Here is an 18,034-nt window from a genome sequence, read left to right on the forward strand (position 1 = left end):
TAACAAACACCTTTAAAATCACTGTAATGAGTTTTTTCAAGAGACCATGATATAAGAGAACGAATCCCATCATGGTCTCTTGTTTTTTTTTTTTGTTTTTTTTTATTGGAGTCCTTACCCCTCCCCTTGACAGTCGCTAGTTAGCAACTCTAGTTACCAGTCCTCTCTCACTCCGAAATCCAAGATGGCGGCTGCGGGTGAAAATATTATAGATTTGAATGATGATGAAAAAACTTCCCTAAGAGTAACTGCCTTCTTGGATAACACGCTAGGTAGTGATGTATCAGACCTTGGAAAAGTGGCGAAATTGCTTGAGGAATCTGAGCTCAAGAGAAAAGCTATAGAAAAAAGGGTAAGTGTGGATTTATTATGATTCAAAACATCCTTTTTTTCTTCCTTTTTTACTTTATTCTTCTCAGCTACACTCGTCGCAAAAGTTAAAAACACCACTTAGGTTTAATTACATATCTTACTATATGTCTTCTATATTTTTATGTCAAAAATCTTTGAAATAAAATTTAAGTTATAAATGTTTACATTTTAACTTGAATTCTGCAAGGCTTTGCGTGCGCTCAATGCGCCATACAGTGTAATATAGTTAATAGTTATTAAATACCATAGTATACTTCTTCCTTCGAAATAATAATAATCAAAGTAAATAGCCTCGATACCAATACTGATAGAGGCAGCAAATTTCCCTTTTTTCTTAAATTTGTGAATCCCTATTTATTTGCCATTTCTTATATAATTAAGTATAAGTAATGTATCACAGTAACTATCTTAATAGTGTAAAATAAAATTGAAACTCAAAAGATAGTTTGAGCAAAAATAGTTTGAGTTGAAAGTGAGATATTTAAAGCCGCATTGTCACCAGTTAACTTCCAGAGGTCCGACGACCGTTAAAAGACAAAAGAATCCATTAGAATCCGAGATATTTAACAGGCCATCCTCTCTAAATTATCGATCACATCCTTGAAGAAACTTGCAATAGACACACTGCTTTCAATATTTTGAAATATTATTCGCTTTTTCCGTTAAAAATCATCGGAGATTGTTACGTAATCGACCGGAAGTAAACTGGTGACAATACAGCTTTAAGTAGAAATAACATGAAAATAGTATCTAGCAAATTAAGTTCCAGTTTTGGTTGTAAAAAGTTCGATTCATAGAATATATAAGGCTTAAACTGTATTTGCTTAAGTAGGGCTTTTTAACAGAATGTTTTCTCTTCTAGCTGAATAATGCTGAACACAACACACCAAAACAAATTCAAGAAACTCTACAAAATGGTGAGATGGCTATGAAGACATTGAATGCTCTCTTGGGGCAGAAAGATGACATGGTGACATCTTCAGAGACTCACAGCAAAAAAATCAAGGATCTGGCAATACATCTTTCACAACTGGTTGATCAAGTGTCAGATATCCAGAGATTCCAATCATACATTAGCTGGATTGAGAGGCTGCAGGAGATAAGGTAAGCAATAATCATTGTCATCATCATCATCATCATCATTATCATCATCATCATCATCACCATCATCATAATCATCATCATCATCATCATCATCATCATCATCATCACCACCATCATCATCATCATCATCATCATCACCATCATTATCACCATCATCATAATCATCATCATCATCACCACCAACATCACCATCATTATCACCATCATCACCATCATCATCACCATCACCATCATCATCATCATCATCATCACCATCATTATCATCATCATCATAATTATCATAATCATCACCACCACCATCAAAATCATTATCACCATCATCACAATCATTATCGCCATCATCACCATCATCATCACCATCATCATAATCATCATCACCATCATTATCACCATCATCACCATCATTATCACCATCATCACCATCATCATCATCACCATCATAATCATCACTATATCAATTCTCATTACCCTCATATCATCATTATCTCAGTCATCATCATCCACTGACAGTATCATCACCATCATTGACACCATTATTATAATCATCATCATCATAGGAAGGGAAGTGGCTTCATATCGTCTCTCTCACCTGCATTTCTGTTATATTGTTATGTGGGGGTGCTATTCCACTGTGCTAAAATCTCATACATATTTCAAGACTTAAATCCTTTCAATTGAGGTAAAGATTGTTTTCTTTAAAAAAAATTGAAAGGTCCTATCTTTTTCCTTTCCCCTAGTGAGTTTCATTCTAAGGATTTGAAAATATTTTGTAATTATTTTCTTCCTTAGTACTAACATTCAAAAGCACCTTGATGGAGGCCTCCTAGGGTCTGCAGTGGAAGAGTTTACCTCACTCGACACCATTTCACAGTTATTAGACAGCTCTTCATGCCTAAATCTCAAGACATTTGCAAGAAATACGCAGAAGCATTGGTATCAAGTGCTGGTAGAAAATTTATCAAGGTACATGGACATGACAGAAAAACATGACGTGACTGTTCAAATAAGACCATTTTACATCGAAAAAGGCAGAATTTCTCTGAGTACTTAGTAACTTATAGCAAACAAAATATCAAGTGTGACTTTAAATTGATGCAACTTTTTGTAAAGTGTCATTGAAATTTGAACTTTTCCTCCGTGAACTGATACACAGGGCAATGATGACCAAGGAAAAATTATCTTAAAAAGCCAAAATCTGGTTATGCGCACTACGGCCTCACATTATTTGTGTTTTGAAAATCAAACCATAATACAAGGAACCCATAGCCATTTTAAGAAATTGTGTCTTCTCTCTCTACATGACAGGTATGTACATGTTGAATTATATTTGTTCATCATACAACTTTTTGTATCAAAAAGCAATTGTTCATGTTTGACAAGGATGGCTACACATTGTGTGTTATTTAAGTTGTTTTTCTGCACCTGCTATATACAGTGTACTACATTCAACCACGTTTTAGGTTTTTAGTGGAAAAATAACAACAACTAAAAGCCACTAATTCAGTGCTTATATGAAAAAGCCAGAATTTTTCTTAGCCAGAAAGGGCTTATTCCCATTTGTTATTTCCTTGTTTTCTGGCTTGAGAGAAGCAGTTATTTCTGTGTTTATTTTTGCTTACATTTGCCACTCAAAAAGTCACCTAATCAGTTAGTGCAAGTTTCCTGTTAATGAGGATGTATGGACAGTGATTATATTGAATTGGTGTCAAAGGTGATTATAATAAAGATGATGATAATACAGTACATAAAAATGGTGATGATAATATTATGATGAATTGGTGTGGGTGTGTTGTGGTTTGAAATGCTTCTTGGTTTGAAATTGTTAAAACCAGTTTGAAAAAAATTCAAACCAAGAAGCATTTCAAACCACAACAAATGTGGCATGGTTTGAATTTTTTTCGAACTGGTTTTAACAATTTCAAACCAAGAAGCATTTCAAACCACAACAGGTGCCATTGGTGATAATAGTGACAAACCTACAGATGACACCAGCATTTAATGATGGTTTGGGGGCGATCATGTTATCACAACAATTTGTTTTTATTCTTATTTTAACAGTGAATTTGATGAGATCACTAAGATGCTCAAGTGGCCGTTCACCTCTCAGTCTACTGCCCCGCCCTTGTCGACTAAATCTGACACCTTCACAAGACTTGAGCGCATCTTTCTACTTCTTCTAAAATTACAAAACTTGTATCCTTATCATAAGTGATTTTTGATAATTAGATTATTTTTTCATGGATACTTTATGTGACAGGTGTAATCACCCAAAAGTAGCCATTTCTTGTTTATGAATTGTTGAATATTAGACCTTTTCATGTGATATTGATGCCACACACAGCAGATCCTGGCAGTGTGACACCTGTTTGTAGCCTTTTGAAATAATTATTCAAAATTGTTCAATCTTGATCTCTTCAATGTCTGATTCAATGTTTGTTTCCTTGACATTTTGTTAGTAAAACCCCCTCAAATGAAGGCTCTGAGAGTACAGAGAAGGAAAGAGAACTCCCTTTACCCTTAGACTGGCTTCTTAAACCTCTCAGGAAACGATTCAAGTTCCATTTTTATGGCAAAAAGCAGACCAATAACTTGGAAAAGGTAAAATGTAAAGATGAAATTTTACACCCACATTATGGCTTCTGTTATCATCTTGTCACGCCTTGGCAGTTTAAGGCACATAAAAACATAAAAAACCTTAATTTTTTTCAATAACAACTGTGATATTTTCATTCTAATTGTCTAATTTTGACTTGGTTGCAGTAGTAGGTAAATTCTTCTAATATAATAACTTGTTCTACCAATTATAACAAAGGTTTTTATATGGTAATTAATGATGATAATGAAAATCAAGCATGTGTATTAATATGTCACAAAAGGCTAAAAAGGGAAAGGAATATATAACATTCCTCATGAATCCTCAGAATCCAAGAAAAAAAGTAAGCTTTTAAATTATTTTCACGACTTGGCAAGCCTTTTGATTTAAATATTTAAAATGGTTATGGGGAATTATCTTTTGTCTGGTCTTGGCACTCTCTCATTGGTTAGGGAGTGTTCATTAATTACACTGAAGGGGGGAGGGTTATATTTTTTCTCAAGACACCTTAAAATTTCAGAGCCCCCCTTTCATTGTAAACATTTTTAAGGTGCCCCCCCCCTTATAAACCCCAAAATTTTCTTTCTTTTTCTCTTAGACAGGGCTTCTGGAATTACGCGCTTGTGCGGAAGCACGTAATTTGGCTTTTTCTGCGTAATCCGCGTAATCCACAAATTTCCGCGTAATTTGGCTAAATTTTGAAAGACAAAACATTTAAGTGCACAGCTGATGTGTTCTTTTAGGGTTCTTACCTCTTTTTCTCGTAAAAAAGAGAGATATTTTTCGTAAGAGTGCGGTATTTTGAACTCAATTCCGAAAACAAATAAATTGACTATATGCATTCTTTGCTAAACCGTGAAGGCCTTGGACTAATAATAAAATACCTTTTTTAATTGGCTGGTGGCTAGGAGCCAATGAAAACTCGCCTAAGATATTTTCACGCAAAAGAATTAACCTTTTCAAGTTATTTCGTGCTAACAAAATGTAGTTTGGGCGTAACAGTTGATATTCCGTGTAATAATAATAATAATAATTTAAAGAAACCTGCAAAATTTAGATTTTCAAAGAAACATGTATTGCAAAATCCCACGTAATTTAGCGCGTAATGATTGATTTTCCGCGTAATTGAGCAAAGAATCCCGCGTAATTTTGAGTTTTTTCCGCGTAATTCCAAAAGCCCTGCTTAGAGTACCTTTTTCTCGGAGCTCCACCTTTTGGTTTTTAAAAATTTTTGCCCCCCCTCAATATCTTTCCTCCCCCCCCCCCCCCCCTCAGTGTATTTAATGAAAACTAACTTAGTGACTGTTGTGACTCAAAAACGGCTCCTGTGACATCCCATGCCTAGTTACTGAAATTCTTAACAATAGCATTGCAAAGGTCATGAAACCATTCAGACCCAATTTAAACTGTAGGAAAGCTCCCTGTGGCAAGGCCAGCAGCATATGGCAGACAACTATTTTGTAACGCCCTGCAAGGGCGTTTGGATTGACATTTGAAATTCCCTTTTTCTCCACTGCAGCTGTTTGAAAAAGTGATTTAGGATTGCGACTTAGTTCTGGGTGAGGTGGCAAGTAGTGAAAACAGGAGTGTACATGCTACAGATAAGGTAGTCACATCTCACCACTCTCTGTGCCTTGCAGCCTGAATGGTACTTTACACAGATTCTTAACTGGATAAAAAGTCATGGGGACTTTCTTCAGCATACTGTACAACCAGTACTTGATAAAGCAGAGCTCAGCTTTATTGACGCTAAGGTGAGACTTTCTGCCATCTGAATATATGGGGGGGAAGGGACAATGTACAATGCAGTACAACCAGTTCTTGACAAAGCAGAGCTCAGCTTTATTGATGGTGAGGTGGTCTGGCACCTGAATGAATGGAGGGAAGGGGAGTTGAGTGGTTTGGTTTGTCTGATCCCCCTTGACTTCAGGTCTGGATCCAGGATATGTCATTATTGTTTCTCAGTTCTTGGCATTCACTTCTAAGACATAAAGCTTTTTTCTTGTTTAGTTGATTTTCGTCTGTGGTTTTGTAGCTGTCACCACAGAAAAAAAAGATTCACAGCCTGCCTGAGTTACATATATATTTTTTTGTTTTGTTGTAGTTTATCCATGGTTTAGTAGCTGCCACCACAGAAAAGATGATTCACAGCCTGCCTGAGTTACATTTATATTTTTTTGTTTAGTTGTAGTTTATCCATGGTTTAGTAGCTATCACCACAGAAAAGATTATTCACAGCCTGCCTTAGTTACATATAATTTGTTTTTGTTTAGTTGGAGTTTATCCGTGGTCTATTAGCTGTCACCACAGAAAAGATGATTCACAGCCTGCCTGAGTTATTGGCTGATGAAGCTGTATTCTCACACTTTGTGGATGAGACCCTGCTGTTTCATAAAGAGCTCCATGAGCTGTACAACTATCCACTGACTGACCACAGCTGCTTGAAGGTCCTCACAAGAAAGCAGTGCTTGGGCAAGTGGGTGGAACTGGAGAGAAAATGTAAGCATGTTGATGATCATGTTGAAGGTCATGATGGTAGCATGACATAATTTTCCCCTTAAAAATAATTCTTTATATGCACAATCACCGCAATACATGTATATGTTAATGATGGAGTTTTTATTATATAGAATTCAGAGATAAGTCACAGGTGGGTTCCTAGGATTGGCAGAGGGGGGGGGGGGGTGCGCAGTCATGGGTATCATATCGAAAAAGCATAGTATTTTCCTGAATAAGAAATAATCCACCTTTTGGCCACTAGGGGGGGGGTGCACAGACCCTTTGCACCCCCCTGTGTAGCGCCTGAGTCATGATGATGATGGTGATGGGTGTAGTATTGTTGATGATTGTTATTGTGATTATGATGATGATGATAATAATGAAAAATAATGTAGTTTTATTGATGGTGATCGCTTTAATAATGTTGATGATTTTGATTGTGACGTTGATGCTAATGATACATAATTTTTTTTTTCATGCACAATAACAACAATATAAGTAAATGATACAGTTTTTATTTATATGGGATTCAGGAGATGGTTCATGATTATAAGTTGTTATTGATTATGATGATCGTGCTGTTTGTGATTATGATGGTGACACTAGTGACGATGGTGATGATAACTATAGTATTGTTGATTGTGTTTATTATGATAGAGGTTTTATGGTCATGACTATGATGATAATTTATTGTGTTGCTGATGATTGTTATTAGTTTGTTAATGATGATTGTAATGCTGATGATGATGATGGTCATGATGTAGATGGTGATGATGGTGGTGATGGTGATTGTGATGGTGATGGTGATTATGAAGATGACTATGCTAATGTTGATAGTTCGACCTCGATGTTGATAATTCGACTTCGACTGTTGCTAATTCGACTTCGACTGTTGATAACTGAATTGTTGACAAATCGACTTGATTGTTAAAAAAGAAAAGTAGTGAAACCTTTATGTGGTAACAATAATAAATCTTCCTGAAATAAGAAATTGATACAATAAGCATTTATATGCTGACCACAAGCCTTTGGACCAAATGGATAAACATTCGATTAAACAATTTTGGTTACACAAAGCATACGAGCCAATAAAAGCCTGCAACAAAAACGGACTGTTTGTTTGAAGCATTCTTGTTTGTACAAAATATAATTTAACTGCTCTGTCATTAAAAGTACTATCAAAACTCGACTTCGATACCTGACTTCATAGTCTATAGTATTTTTAAATACTTAAAAGTTAAATATTCCCATTCCTAGCTGTGTGAACAACAACTTACTCTATTGTCACTCAAAGGTTTTGTTGTATTCGAGAGGCCGTAGTATTTTGATTTTGAAGAAACTCTGGTTCAAAAGGGTCGTCAGTAACTATAAATATATACCGGGGAAATGTAAAGAGGGCTAGAAAGGTAGATATGACAGACACATTTGGCACTAGACAACGATAAAGAGGCAAGAGCCTCGAAACGCGTCTGTCCGTATATATCTTTTTAACGTTCTTTACAGTATCACGTCTGTTACCCAGCGCTACACCAGTCAACGTCAACACCTCGTTGCATTTTCTAAAGCAGGGAAGGTCGATTGTGTCATAGGTTGTAGCAGGGTATTAAAAGTTTAAATAAAGATCTTCCGGGAATTCGTTGACCATAGCTTTCTATTAAATTTAAGAAAAAAATATCTGTGATTTTTAACGCGGGCACATAAGGCACATAAAGAGCTGCAATGTTGGTCAAAACATTATTCTCGACTACTCACCCAAATACATAGAAGGCGAAATTAATCCAACGCCTCAGTACACAATAAAGACATTTATCTGAAAGAAAGATCTTTCCCGAAATTTTTTCTACGATTCTTTGAGCCCCTAGCACGGATACATTTTAAAAGCCGCAACGAAACTCTGTTTCATATAAAGCTGCCACACTCGGGACAAATATAGATTGATTAATCAGGCGCGCACACAGGGGTTATGTGTCAAGTCTGCCAGTTCCCCAATGACACCGAAGTCAATTCGAGTTTAAGTGTAGGTCATCGGCCTCAACCATTTATCCATTCTTGTGGTTAACTATTCTGCTTTTTTGGTTATCAAAGCGTATCTGAAACTTAGTTGTAGTAGAGCCTACATATTTGAAATTACACACCTTAAACGAGAGCAGATAATCGCTGTTAGAGTGCAGGTCATGGTTGGTAACGAATAACTTTCCCGCATTATGACTAGTAAAGGTGTTCCCCATTTTTAGAAACTTATTATCCTTACAGATTATATATCTAGATGCTGAATTATACTTTAACATTCATGCGAGGCTCTCTTCTCTCCGTCAATTCCTTCGGGATCTTAGCACGAACTATCATAGGTACTTCTTCTATCGCTGCACGGCAACTTTCCAACAAATTTGAGCAATCATCACTTGGTTGCATCCCGAGAAAGATACATTATATATAATTATATAAAAATAAAATAAAAGTTGAAATAGAAAACAAAATAACTTTCTCTGTGTGTTGGTTAAATTGAATATTAAACAGCCTATTTTTACTTACGTAGTTAGTGCAGATGGATAGAGGTTGAAACTAAAGGTGCTTCCTGCACGCGCCTCAGTTGGAGACGAAAGCGGGTAACTTCATCTACTTTTCTTTGCAAAGTGAATCCTGTCTTTAGTATAGTACTCTGCTTCATTGACTTAGAAAATGCACAAACCTACTCATTCATTGCTTTACAATGAATGACCTGAAAACGTAGCCAAGGCGAGTTAGAGTTAAACATAGGGCTACAACTCCGGTGGACCGAGTTTAGGCCATGTATATAGATTGGCTTTTCCTATAACGTGTAAGCAGAAGTCCCATAGTTTCTCTTGTGTATTTTCCGCAGTAGAAAACTTTATTTGTTATAAATGTTAATTCCTTATTACTATTATTTCTGTTACTCTTGTTCTGAGTAAAATAATAATAAACAAACAAACAACAAACAGAAAGGAACACGGTGTTTCATGAATTGTAAAAAGTATGTAGCGCGGGACAAACACCTCCGGCCTCGCCCGTGGTAACAAGATAGTGATGATTTTAAAATCACCAGATAAGAGTACTAAGGTACTTTTAATGACACGATTCTATGTATGTATGCATGTATGGATGTGTTATGTACCGTCCTGTCCCAAGACCTTTAGGCTCTTAACAGGCCGTCACTAGTCACATATCTTTTTACTGCAGTTATAGTTGTCAAAGAATTCGGTCACGTAGTGATGGTGTTGTAAAACGGATATTGGATAGTCACAATTTTCGGCTAATAATGTGTTAGTTGTTGAGACCCAAAATGTTTTAAATTGAGGTTAGGTGTCAGGTTGGGGAATTACCTTTTAAGCACTGATACACACCTTGTAACTTAACTAAGTTTATTGGTAAAAGCCGATTTATAAACATTAGCATGTAATTCACGAAAATCATCTGAAAAACTAAAGACGATACTGATCTAATTTGAACAGTATCTTGTAGTGTGTTTCATTCTTTATTCTTAAGGATAAAATCGTCCGTATAGAACAAGTTTTTCTTGTTCTGCTATCTCCTGCGCTGCGCACCGCAACAATTGTGCTTCACAGCACACAGAGATCTTTGCAAGTTATAACCACCCTCCAAACTTGGTTGCTTTTTTCGAAAATTTGCTTTTTTACAAAAAAGTCAAGTCTAGTTGAGGTATACACTTCCCATAGGGTCTTATACAACATCATCAATATTCTCATATGAGAGTGTTCAAATTCAATGAAACTTGGTACCATAGCTGTAAGGCCAGAGCTACCTTTTGTCAAAATTTGAGATCCCCCCGGTTTCCAGGGGGAGTTATGGCTTGTTGATAAATCGACCATCATGGAGGTTTTTCGGCTATTGTCAGGGGGGGGGGCACCACCAAATTTCAAAAGTAATGGCACATAACGCCTATACACACACCTACCAACACTATCTGATCGGTTTCTGCCATTAAAAAAGAAAAAAAATTCTCATGATTGATTTATCAACATAGCATAGTGATGATGGTGATGGTGATGGTGATGATGATGGCTTCTTTAATGATTATTTTGATGCTGATGAAGATGATGTTGATGACTATTATACAGTATGATAATAGACTTGATGATGATGATGGTGATGATGATTGCAATGATGATAGTACTGCTCTGTTGCCTTAATGATAAGTCATCTATAACATCATTCTAGATGCAATAGAGAACATGGAGTCATTGCTAGCTTCTGAAAATGCATGGAGGCCAAAGTATGAAGACGTTGAGTGCGGAGCTGATGAGATGCGTGCCCCTGAGTGTGCAGAAGGCTTTATCACCATTCTCACTGTCATGACAGGTAAAAAGGCTTAAAATGACTATTCTCACCTTGGATCATAACAGGTTAGCCGGCAAGGGTGACCATTTCTTACTTGCAGCACGTATTTGCATGCTGTTACTTATTCTTGTCATTTTAAAATCATTTTAACTCATGGTAATTAACCTCAGTACTCACTATGGTAATTTACCTCAGTACTCACTTGGGTGAAAATTTACCTCAGTACTCACTTGGGTGGTAATTTACCTCAGTACTCACTTGGGTGGTAATTTACACTACCTCAGTACTTACTTGGGTGGTTATTTACGTCAGTGCTCACTTGGGTGGTAATTTACCTCAGTACTCACTTGGGTGGTAATTTACACTACCTCAGTACTCACTTGGGTGGTAATTTACCTCAGTACTCACTTGGGTGGTAATTTACCTCAGTATTCCCTTGAGTGGTAATTTACCTCAGTACTCACTTGGGTGGTAATTTACCTCAGTACTCACTAGGATGGTAATTTACCTCAGTATTCTCTTGGGTCGTAATTTACCTCAGTACTCACTTGGGTGGTTATTTACCTCGAGTACTTACTTGGGTGGTAATTTACCTCTGTACTCACTTGGGTGGTAATTTACCTCAGTACTCACTTGGGTGGTAATTTACCTCAGTACTCACTTGGGTGGTAATTTACCTCAGTACTCACTTGGGTAGTAATTTACCTCAGAACTCACTTGGGTGGTAATTTACCTCGAGTACTCACTTGGGTGGTAATTTACCTCAGTACTCACTAGGATAGTTATTTACCTCAGTATTCTCTTGGGTCGTAATTGACCTCAGTACTCACTTGGGTGGTAATTTACCTCAGTACTCACTTGGGTGGTAATTTACCTCAGTACTCACTTGGGTGGTAATTTACCTCAGTACTCACTTGGGTAGTAATTTACCTCAGTACTTACTCAGGTAGTAATTTACCTCAGTACTCACTTGGGTGGTAATTTACCTCAGTACTCACTTGGGTGGTAATTTACCTCAGTACTCACTTGGTTAGTAATTTACCTCAGTACTTACTCGGATGGTAATTGACCTCAGTACTCACTTGGGTGGTAATTTACCTCAGTACTCACTTGGGTGGTAATTTACCTCTGTACTCACTTGGGTGGTAATTTACCTCAGTACTCACTTGGGTGGTAATTTACCTCAGTACTCACTTGGGTGGTAATTTACCTCAGTACTCACTTGGGTGGTAATTTACCTCAGTACTCACTTGGGTGGTAATTTACCTCAGTACTCACTTGGGTAGTAATTTACCTCAGTACTTACTCGGGTAGTAATTTACCTCAGAACTCACTTGGGTGGTAATTTACCTCAGTACTCACTCGGGTAGTAATTTACCTCAGTACTCACTTGGGTGGTAATTTACCTCAGTACTCACTAGGATGGTAATTTACCTCAGTATTCTCTTGGGTCGTAATTGACCTCAGTACTCACTTGGGTGGTAATTTACCTCAGTACTCACTTGGGTGGTAATTTACCTCAGTACTCACTTGGGTAGTAATTTACCTCAGTACTTACTCGGGTAGTAATTTACTTCAGAACTCATTTGGGTGGTAATTTACCTCAGAACTCACTTGGGTGGTAATTTACCTCAGTTTTGACTTGGGTGGTAATTTACCTCAGTTTTGACTTGGGTGGTAATTTACCTCAGTACCCACTCTGGTGGTGATTTACATCAGTAATCTCTAAGATACTTCCCGGTCCTTCACTTGCAGATCGCTATAGGCACCTCCCAGGCCTAGATGAGCAGAGCCGGTTTCTTGCCGTTCAGCTGGACCTTCTGAAGGATTTCATCACCCTGCTCTCGCTAACAGCAGAAGAAAGTGCCAGCAACCCTGTGGATGCTTGCTTCATTTCTGTACTGAATGCAACAAGCTACATAGGGTTTTTACTTGAAGACTGGAACGATCAGACGGTATGCTATTGATAAACACATAAAATGAATACAAAGTTACATATACAATATATAGTGTTGGTTTAAGAAAAATACAAACTACATAGGTTTCCCTACAGGCCTGTTTCGTGGTTGCCCACTCATCAGGGGATTTAATGAGAATATTCCTACCATCGTATATATACTATTAACATTGAAATTTACATAATAATAGACTGATAGTTTTAGCTAAGGCGGTAAGAGGAACAATAGCGAGTTACATTAAATATGCGGGGCGAAAACTAACAGTGCGGAACGTGTGAAAAATTGATAGCGCGAAAATTTAACGGTGACGGGATTAACAGTTCTAATTGTTTCGTAGCAGGGCTTTGTTTCTGTGGCGGCACGAGGACACGAGTTCATTGCGTTTATTTAGAGTTGATAGTTTGGGTTGGCAGATGATCGTCAGCTTTTCCTTGAGGCAGAGGTTGCAACGCTTAGTGGTACTGTTGTAGGCGGAGTGGGAAGAAAGAATGCGCCATGAAATAAAGTACTCAATCATGCTGTCCTTGAGAGTCCAGACGTGTTTGCTGAGTTCGGTGGAGTTTCTGTGTTTGGCGTGTCGGAATGATGCGGTGTGGTTTCTGTACCTGGTCTTGAAGCTGTTTTCAGTGAGCCCGACGTATGTTTCCGAGGTGTTGTTGTCTTTTCGAGTTACGGTAGCTTGGTAGATAACAGATGTCTGTAGGCAGTTTCCGTCTAGAGGGCAGGTGTCTTTCTGTCGGCAGTTGCATGTCTTGTTGTTGGTAGTGGTAGGGGCGGAGCTGGCGATCTCGGTAGCCGACGATGCGGTGATGATGCGCTTGTTGTGGTTGTCGATGATCTGTTTGGTGTTGTTCATGCAGCTGTAACTGATTTTGATGGTGTTTCTGTTGAAGATTTTACGGAGGTGGTTGTCTTTCGGGAAGTGCTTGTCTATCAGGGTGAGGAATCTGTGGCCGATGTTGGTGCTGGTGTTCTTGCTGAAGGGCGGGTTGTACCATAGGATGTTGTTGCGTTTGCGGGTTTTACGGTTGGTTACGGTGTTGGGTTCGTAGCGTAGCGTGTAGTTGTATCCGCTATCGTCGAGTGCTTTCTGGTAAGGTGGCGCGGTCTGGTCAAAGGAGGCTTGGTCTGAAGATAGGGCAGATAGGCGTCTGTTGATACCAGCAGTTCATGTCTGACCACAGATCACAACTAAGATCGAATTTGTTAGTTTTGTGGAAGGAGGAAAACCCGGAGAAAAACCCTCGGAACAAAGGCGAGACCAACTAACTCAACTCATGTCGGAACCAGGAATCGAACCCGGAACCCAGTGGTGTGAGGCACAGGCACTACAGAGCGTCGCTTTACCAACTAGCCACCTAGGCATCAGTACCATCAGAATAGTTGGGATAGCCACCAACCTCTTCCCCTCCCCCTGGATCTGCCCTTTATAAGGATCAGGTATCTGATATTTCTATGTCTTTTTCCCCTACAGCTTTTCTTACAGCTACATGGATATTTTAGCTCTGAGAACGATAGTGGTGACTGTGGCGTTTTTGATGAGCCATTAAAATCGCTGTGCGAGTTGCAGAAATACATGAGTGGGCTGATTGTGGAAGATGTGGTCAAAGGATTCAGAGCAAAATGCAAGGCGTACAGAAAAGAAAGGTCAGTCTAGTATTGTCTTTGGGGAATAGTTATTTCCACACCCTGAAACACTATATTTTTGCTGTGAGATTGCGATACAAAACCATTTATTGTATTGTGACTGAATCCCGAAATCATATGGGTTGGAAAGCGTGTTTTCAATCAAACAAACTCGCTTACAAATTAGACATGCAGACCCCCTCCCCAAGACTTTGCTGGGGGGGGGGGGGGGGGGGTGTACAGTAAAAGGTATCATATGTGCTTGAGAAAGTATTTGATGATCCTCCAAAAAGACCTTCTTTTTGGCGGGCTAAGGCCGGTAACACACTTGCCTATTAACCAAACATTATGTTTTTCATCAACGGTGTGAAGAAAATTAGTGGATTGATCACGCATTGGTTTCCATTCTAGATGGCATAGCCTTCCATCGCCCAAGGAGCTAGCTGTTATGGTCTTGTCGTCCGGAGCATGTGACTTCTTGGTGTACCTCAAGGATCGATTGAACACACTCCAAAAGCTGCTTGCATATAAACTCTTCTCTGCACTATGGGTGGATTTGGCGCGGGCACTCAACATGCTTATTTACCAAGAGGTATACTCTACATGCTTATTTACCAAGAGGTATACTCAACATGCTTATTTACCAAGAGATAAACTCAACATGCTTATTTACCAAGAGGTATACTCAACATGCTTATTTACCAAGAGGTATACTCAACATGCTTATTTACCAAGAGGTATACTCAATATGCTTATTTACCAAGAGGTATATTCAATATGCTTATTTACCAAGAGGTATACTCAATATGCTATGATGGCGACGACGACGACGACGACGACGACGACGACGACGATGATGACGGTAGTGCTGATAGTACTAATTATGGTGATGGTGATGAAGATAATGATGATGTTGACAGAGATAATCATTATGATGATGTTTCTTTCAAGGTTATTCAAGAGTGCAGGTATAACGAGGGAGGCGCAGCTCAGCTTCAGTTTGACATGAAGAATCTTTTCACTCTGTTCGGGGAGTACACCCAGAAACCGGAGAACTACTATAAGGAGTGAGTCTTACAACCTCAGGAATAGTGGATTACAACCAACATTTGCGTCCATATTTTGATCCCCTTTATGTTCCAAACGTGCACGTTTTGTTCAGAATTTTCCGTTTCGTTTCTTCTCAGGAATAGTGGATTACTATCAACATTTGCGTCCATATTTTGATCCCCTTTATGTTCCAAACGTGCACGTTTTGTTCAGAATTTTTCGTTTCGTTTCTTCTCAGGAATAGTGGATTACTACCAACATTTGCGTCCATATTTTGATCCCCTTTATGTTCCAAACGTGCACGTTTTGTCCAGAATTTTTCGTTTCGTTTCTTCTCAGGAATAGTGGATTACTACCAACATTTGCGTCCATATTTTGATCCCCTTTATGTTCCAAACGTGCACGTTTTTTTCAGAATGTTTCGTTTCGTTTCTTCGATGGGCTGAAAAAAAAAAGAGAACAAAGAAACATTCTGCATATTTGAATATAATACACTAACACAACAGGGACGCAAATGGTTTTAATTTTATATAAAAACTATTATAAAAAAATAATACTATTTAACTATTATTATTGTCCTTGAGACACACATCTCATTATTTCTGGTAATTTCTACAAATAACAAACAGCATTTCTATTTAAAAAAATCTCAATACATTCGAAAAGCTAGCCTGATTTAGTCTGGGTCTACCGCGCTTCCGTTTTCACTTCAGTGAGATTCGTGTTCTACCATTGTAAAGTAACTGGAGTGAGGGTTATACTTTTCAAAACCCTAGACATGCAGTGGGAAGAGGAAGAACCACCACTTGGGGGATAAGCTCAACCATATTCATATTCATCTGTCAAACTTTTATTAGAAAAGCCGCATTGTCACCAGTTTACTTCGGGAGGGATGACGGAACCTTAACCGTTGAGACACAAAAGCATCTATTAGAATCCGCGATATCAAACAGGCCATCCGCTCTAAATTATCAATTATGCATCCTCAAAGAAACTTCCAATAGACACACTCCTTTCACGATGTTGAAAAGTTTTTCGCGTTTTCCGTTTCATCGGAGATTGTTATGTAACCGACCGGAATTAAACTGGTGACAATGTGGCTTTAAACAGAGACAACGCGACCTTGATGTTTTAAATTTTGAAGTGCATCAGAAGAGGTAGAGAGGGGGAGGTGGAGGGAGGCATGAATCCGATAATCTGGCTGGTGAGAAGTTAGCCTCAGATTTAGACCTTAAAAACCAAGAAATTTCCAAGAACTGTTAAAGGAGTCCTCACTTCTACATTACTAAACTGTTTTTTTTTTTTCACTCAGAGTCAAAGAGTGTTGTATTCTACTGAATCAAATGCCAGGGTCCGCAATCCTCCTAATAGAGAGCTTACAGGCTGCGCATGCGCATGACGAGAGCACGAACGCACCACAGGCAACCCTGAACGAAATGGGAGTCTACAAGCTGTCGTCCCATGATGCACTACGCATCCTCAACCTGAGAATTAATTGGCCGAAGGCGTAACCATTAGGGATGTCGGGGAAAAAAATCAGAATTTTATTATTATTGCGGAAATCAATTATGATATTTATTATGAATTAAATATAAATTTTATCAGCAGTGACGTGACATTTATTGGTAAAAATGATGTGTCTAACTGTTTTACTGGTGGAGTTTACTAGACTTCATTTGCGCGGAGCATTTGTCATTGTTTTCTCACAAATCCAATTGATGACTAGGCTCGATTTCCAGCCGTCGCTAGACCTTATCGGCCCCACTAACGCCTTCATCAATGGTCACACACGTTTGTCCGTGACGTCACTTCCGATATTATGCAACTTCTTCGCATCTATTCGTGCTAAAAAACACCCAGAAACACTCGAAAATGTAAACTTCTTTGCTCTATTCGCGCTATAAAACACCCATAAACACTCGAAAAGGTAAACGAATACGAGGAAGTGCGAAATTAGCGTTTCAAAGCCCAACATAGCTCGCTAAAATGTAAGAAATAAATGCCAACAAAAGATATGTCATGAAATACACATCGTCAGGCTGTCAAACATGCAAGATGTCATGCAAGTGTCGATAAGGTGAGACAGAATGGTCACGTGATGTATGACGTTATCGATGACGACATCCAAACATTTAGCTTCGGTAGGCGTTTAGGCAGACCGAACAGATAGTAACGTGATGTGCGACTTCATCGATAGCGACACAAGCAGTCATAATTATTTTTGGACAAAAATAATCAAAGTTCTGGTTTGGGGCTCTGCTTTTAGGCACTGCCTTAAGTAATCTGGTAAACAAGAAGAATTTGATTTTTCTAAGAGACAAGGAAGATTTAGCGACAGAAATTAAAATGAAGTAATCGATTATGCAAACTCAAGTCGATAAGGCAAACATCAAGGATCATATTTTATCCCGTAAAAGAAAGACTAATATGCTCTTGACAACAAAATGCATCGTCATATCATGATATAAAAAAGGGCAATTCTGACAATTATAATCAACTATTATTCTCGCAATCA

At 38.3% G+C, this 18,034-nt stretch overlaps 1 protein-coding gene across 1 annotated transcript; it reads left to right on the plus strand.

The window, feature by feature from the left end:
• The first annotated feature begins 145 nt into the window (after positions 1-145).
• LOC5510110 (RAD50-interacting protein 1) lies at positions 146-17,856 on the plus strand. Its single transcript, XM_032379181.2, has 13 exons — positions 146-352; positions 1,235-1,476; positions 2,266-2,439; positions 3,535-3,669; positions 3,933-4,074; positions 5,710-5,823; positions 6,343-6,568; positions 10,766-10,906; positions 12,641-12,840; positions 14,318-14,490; positions 14,881-15,061; positions 15,421-15,536; positions 16,832-17,856. Exons 1-13 carry the CDS (start codon positions 185-187, stop codon positions 17,028-17,030), a joined length of 2,211 nt encoding a protein of 736 aa, XP_032235072.1. The 5' UTR covers positions 146-184; the 3' UTR covers positions 17,031-17,856.
• Positions 17,857-18,034: the final 178 nt, after the last annotated feature.

This window comes from Nematostella vectensis, chromosome 12 (genome assembly GCF_932526225.1).
Source record: "Nematostella vectensis chromosome 12, jaNemVect1.1, whole genome shotgun sequence".
NCBI classification, from domain to species: domain Eukaryota; kingdom Metazoa; phylum Cnidaria; class Anthozoa; order Actiniaria; family Edwardsiidae; genus Nematostella; species Nematostella vectensis.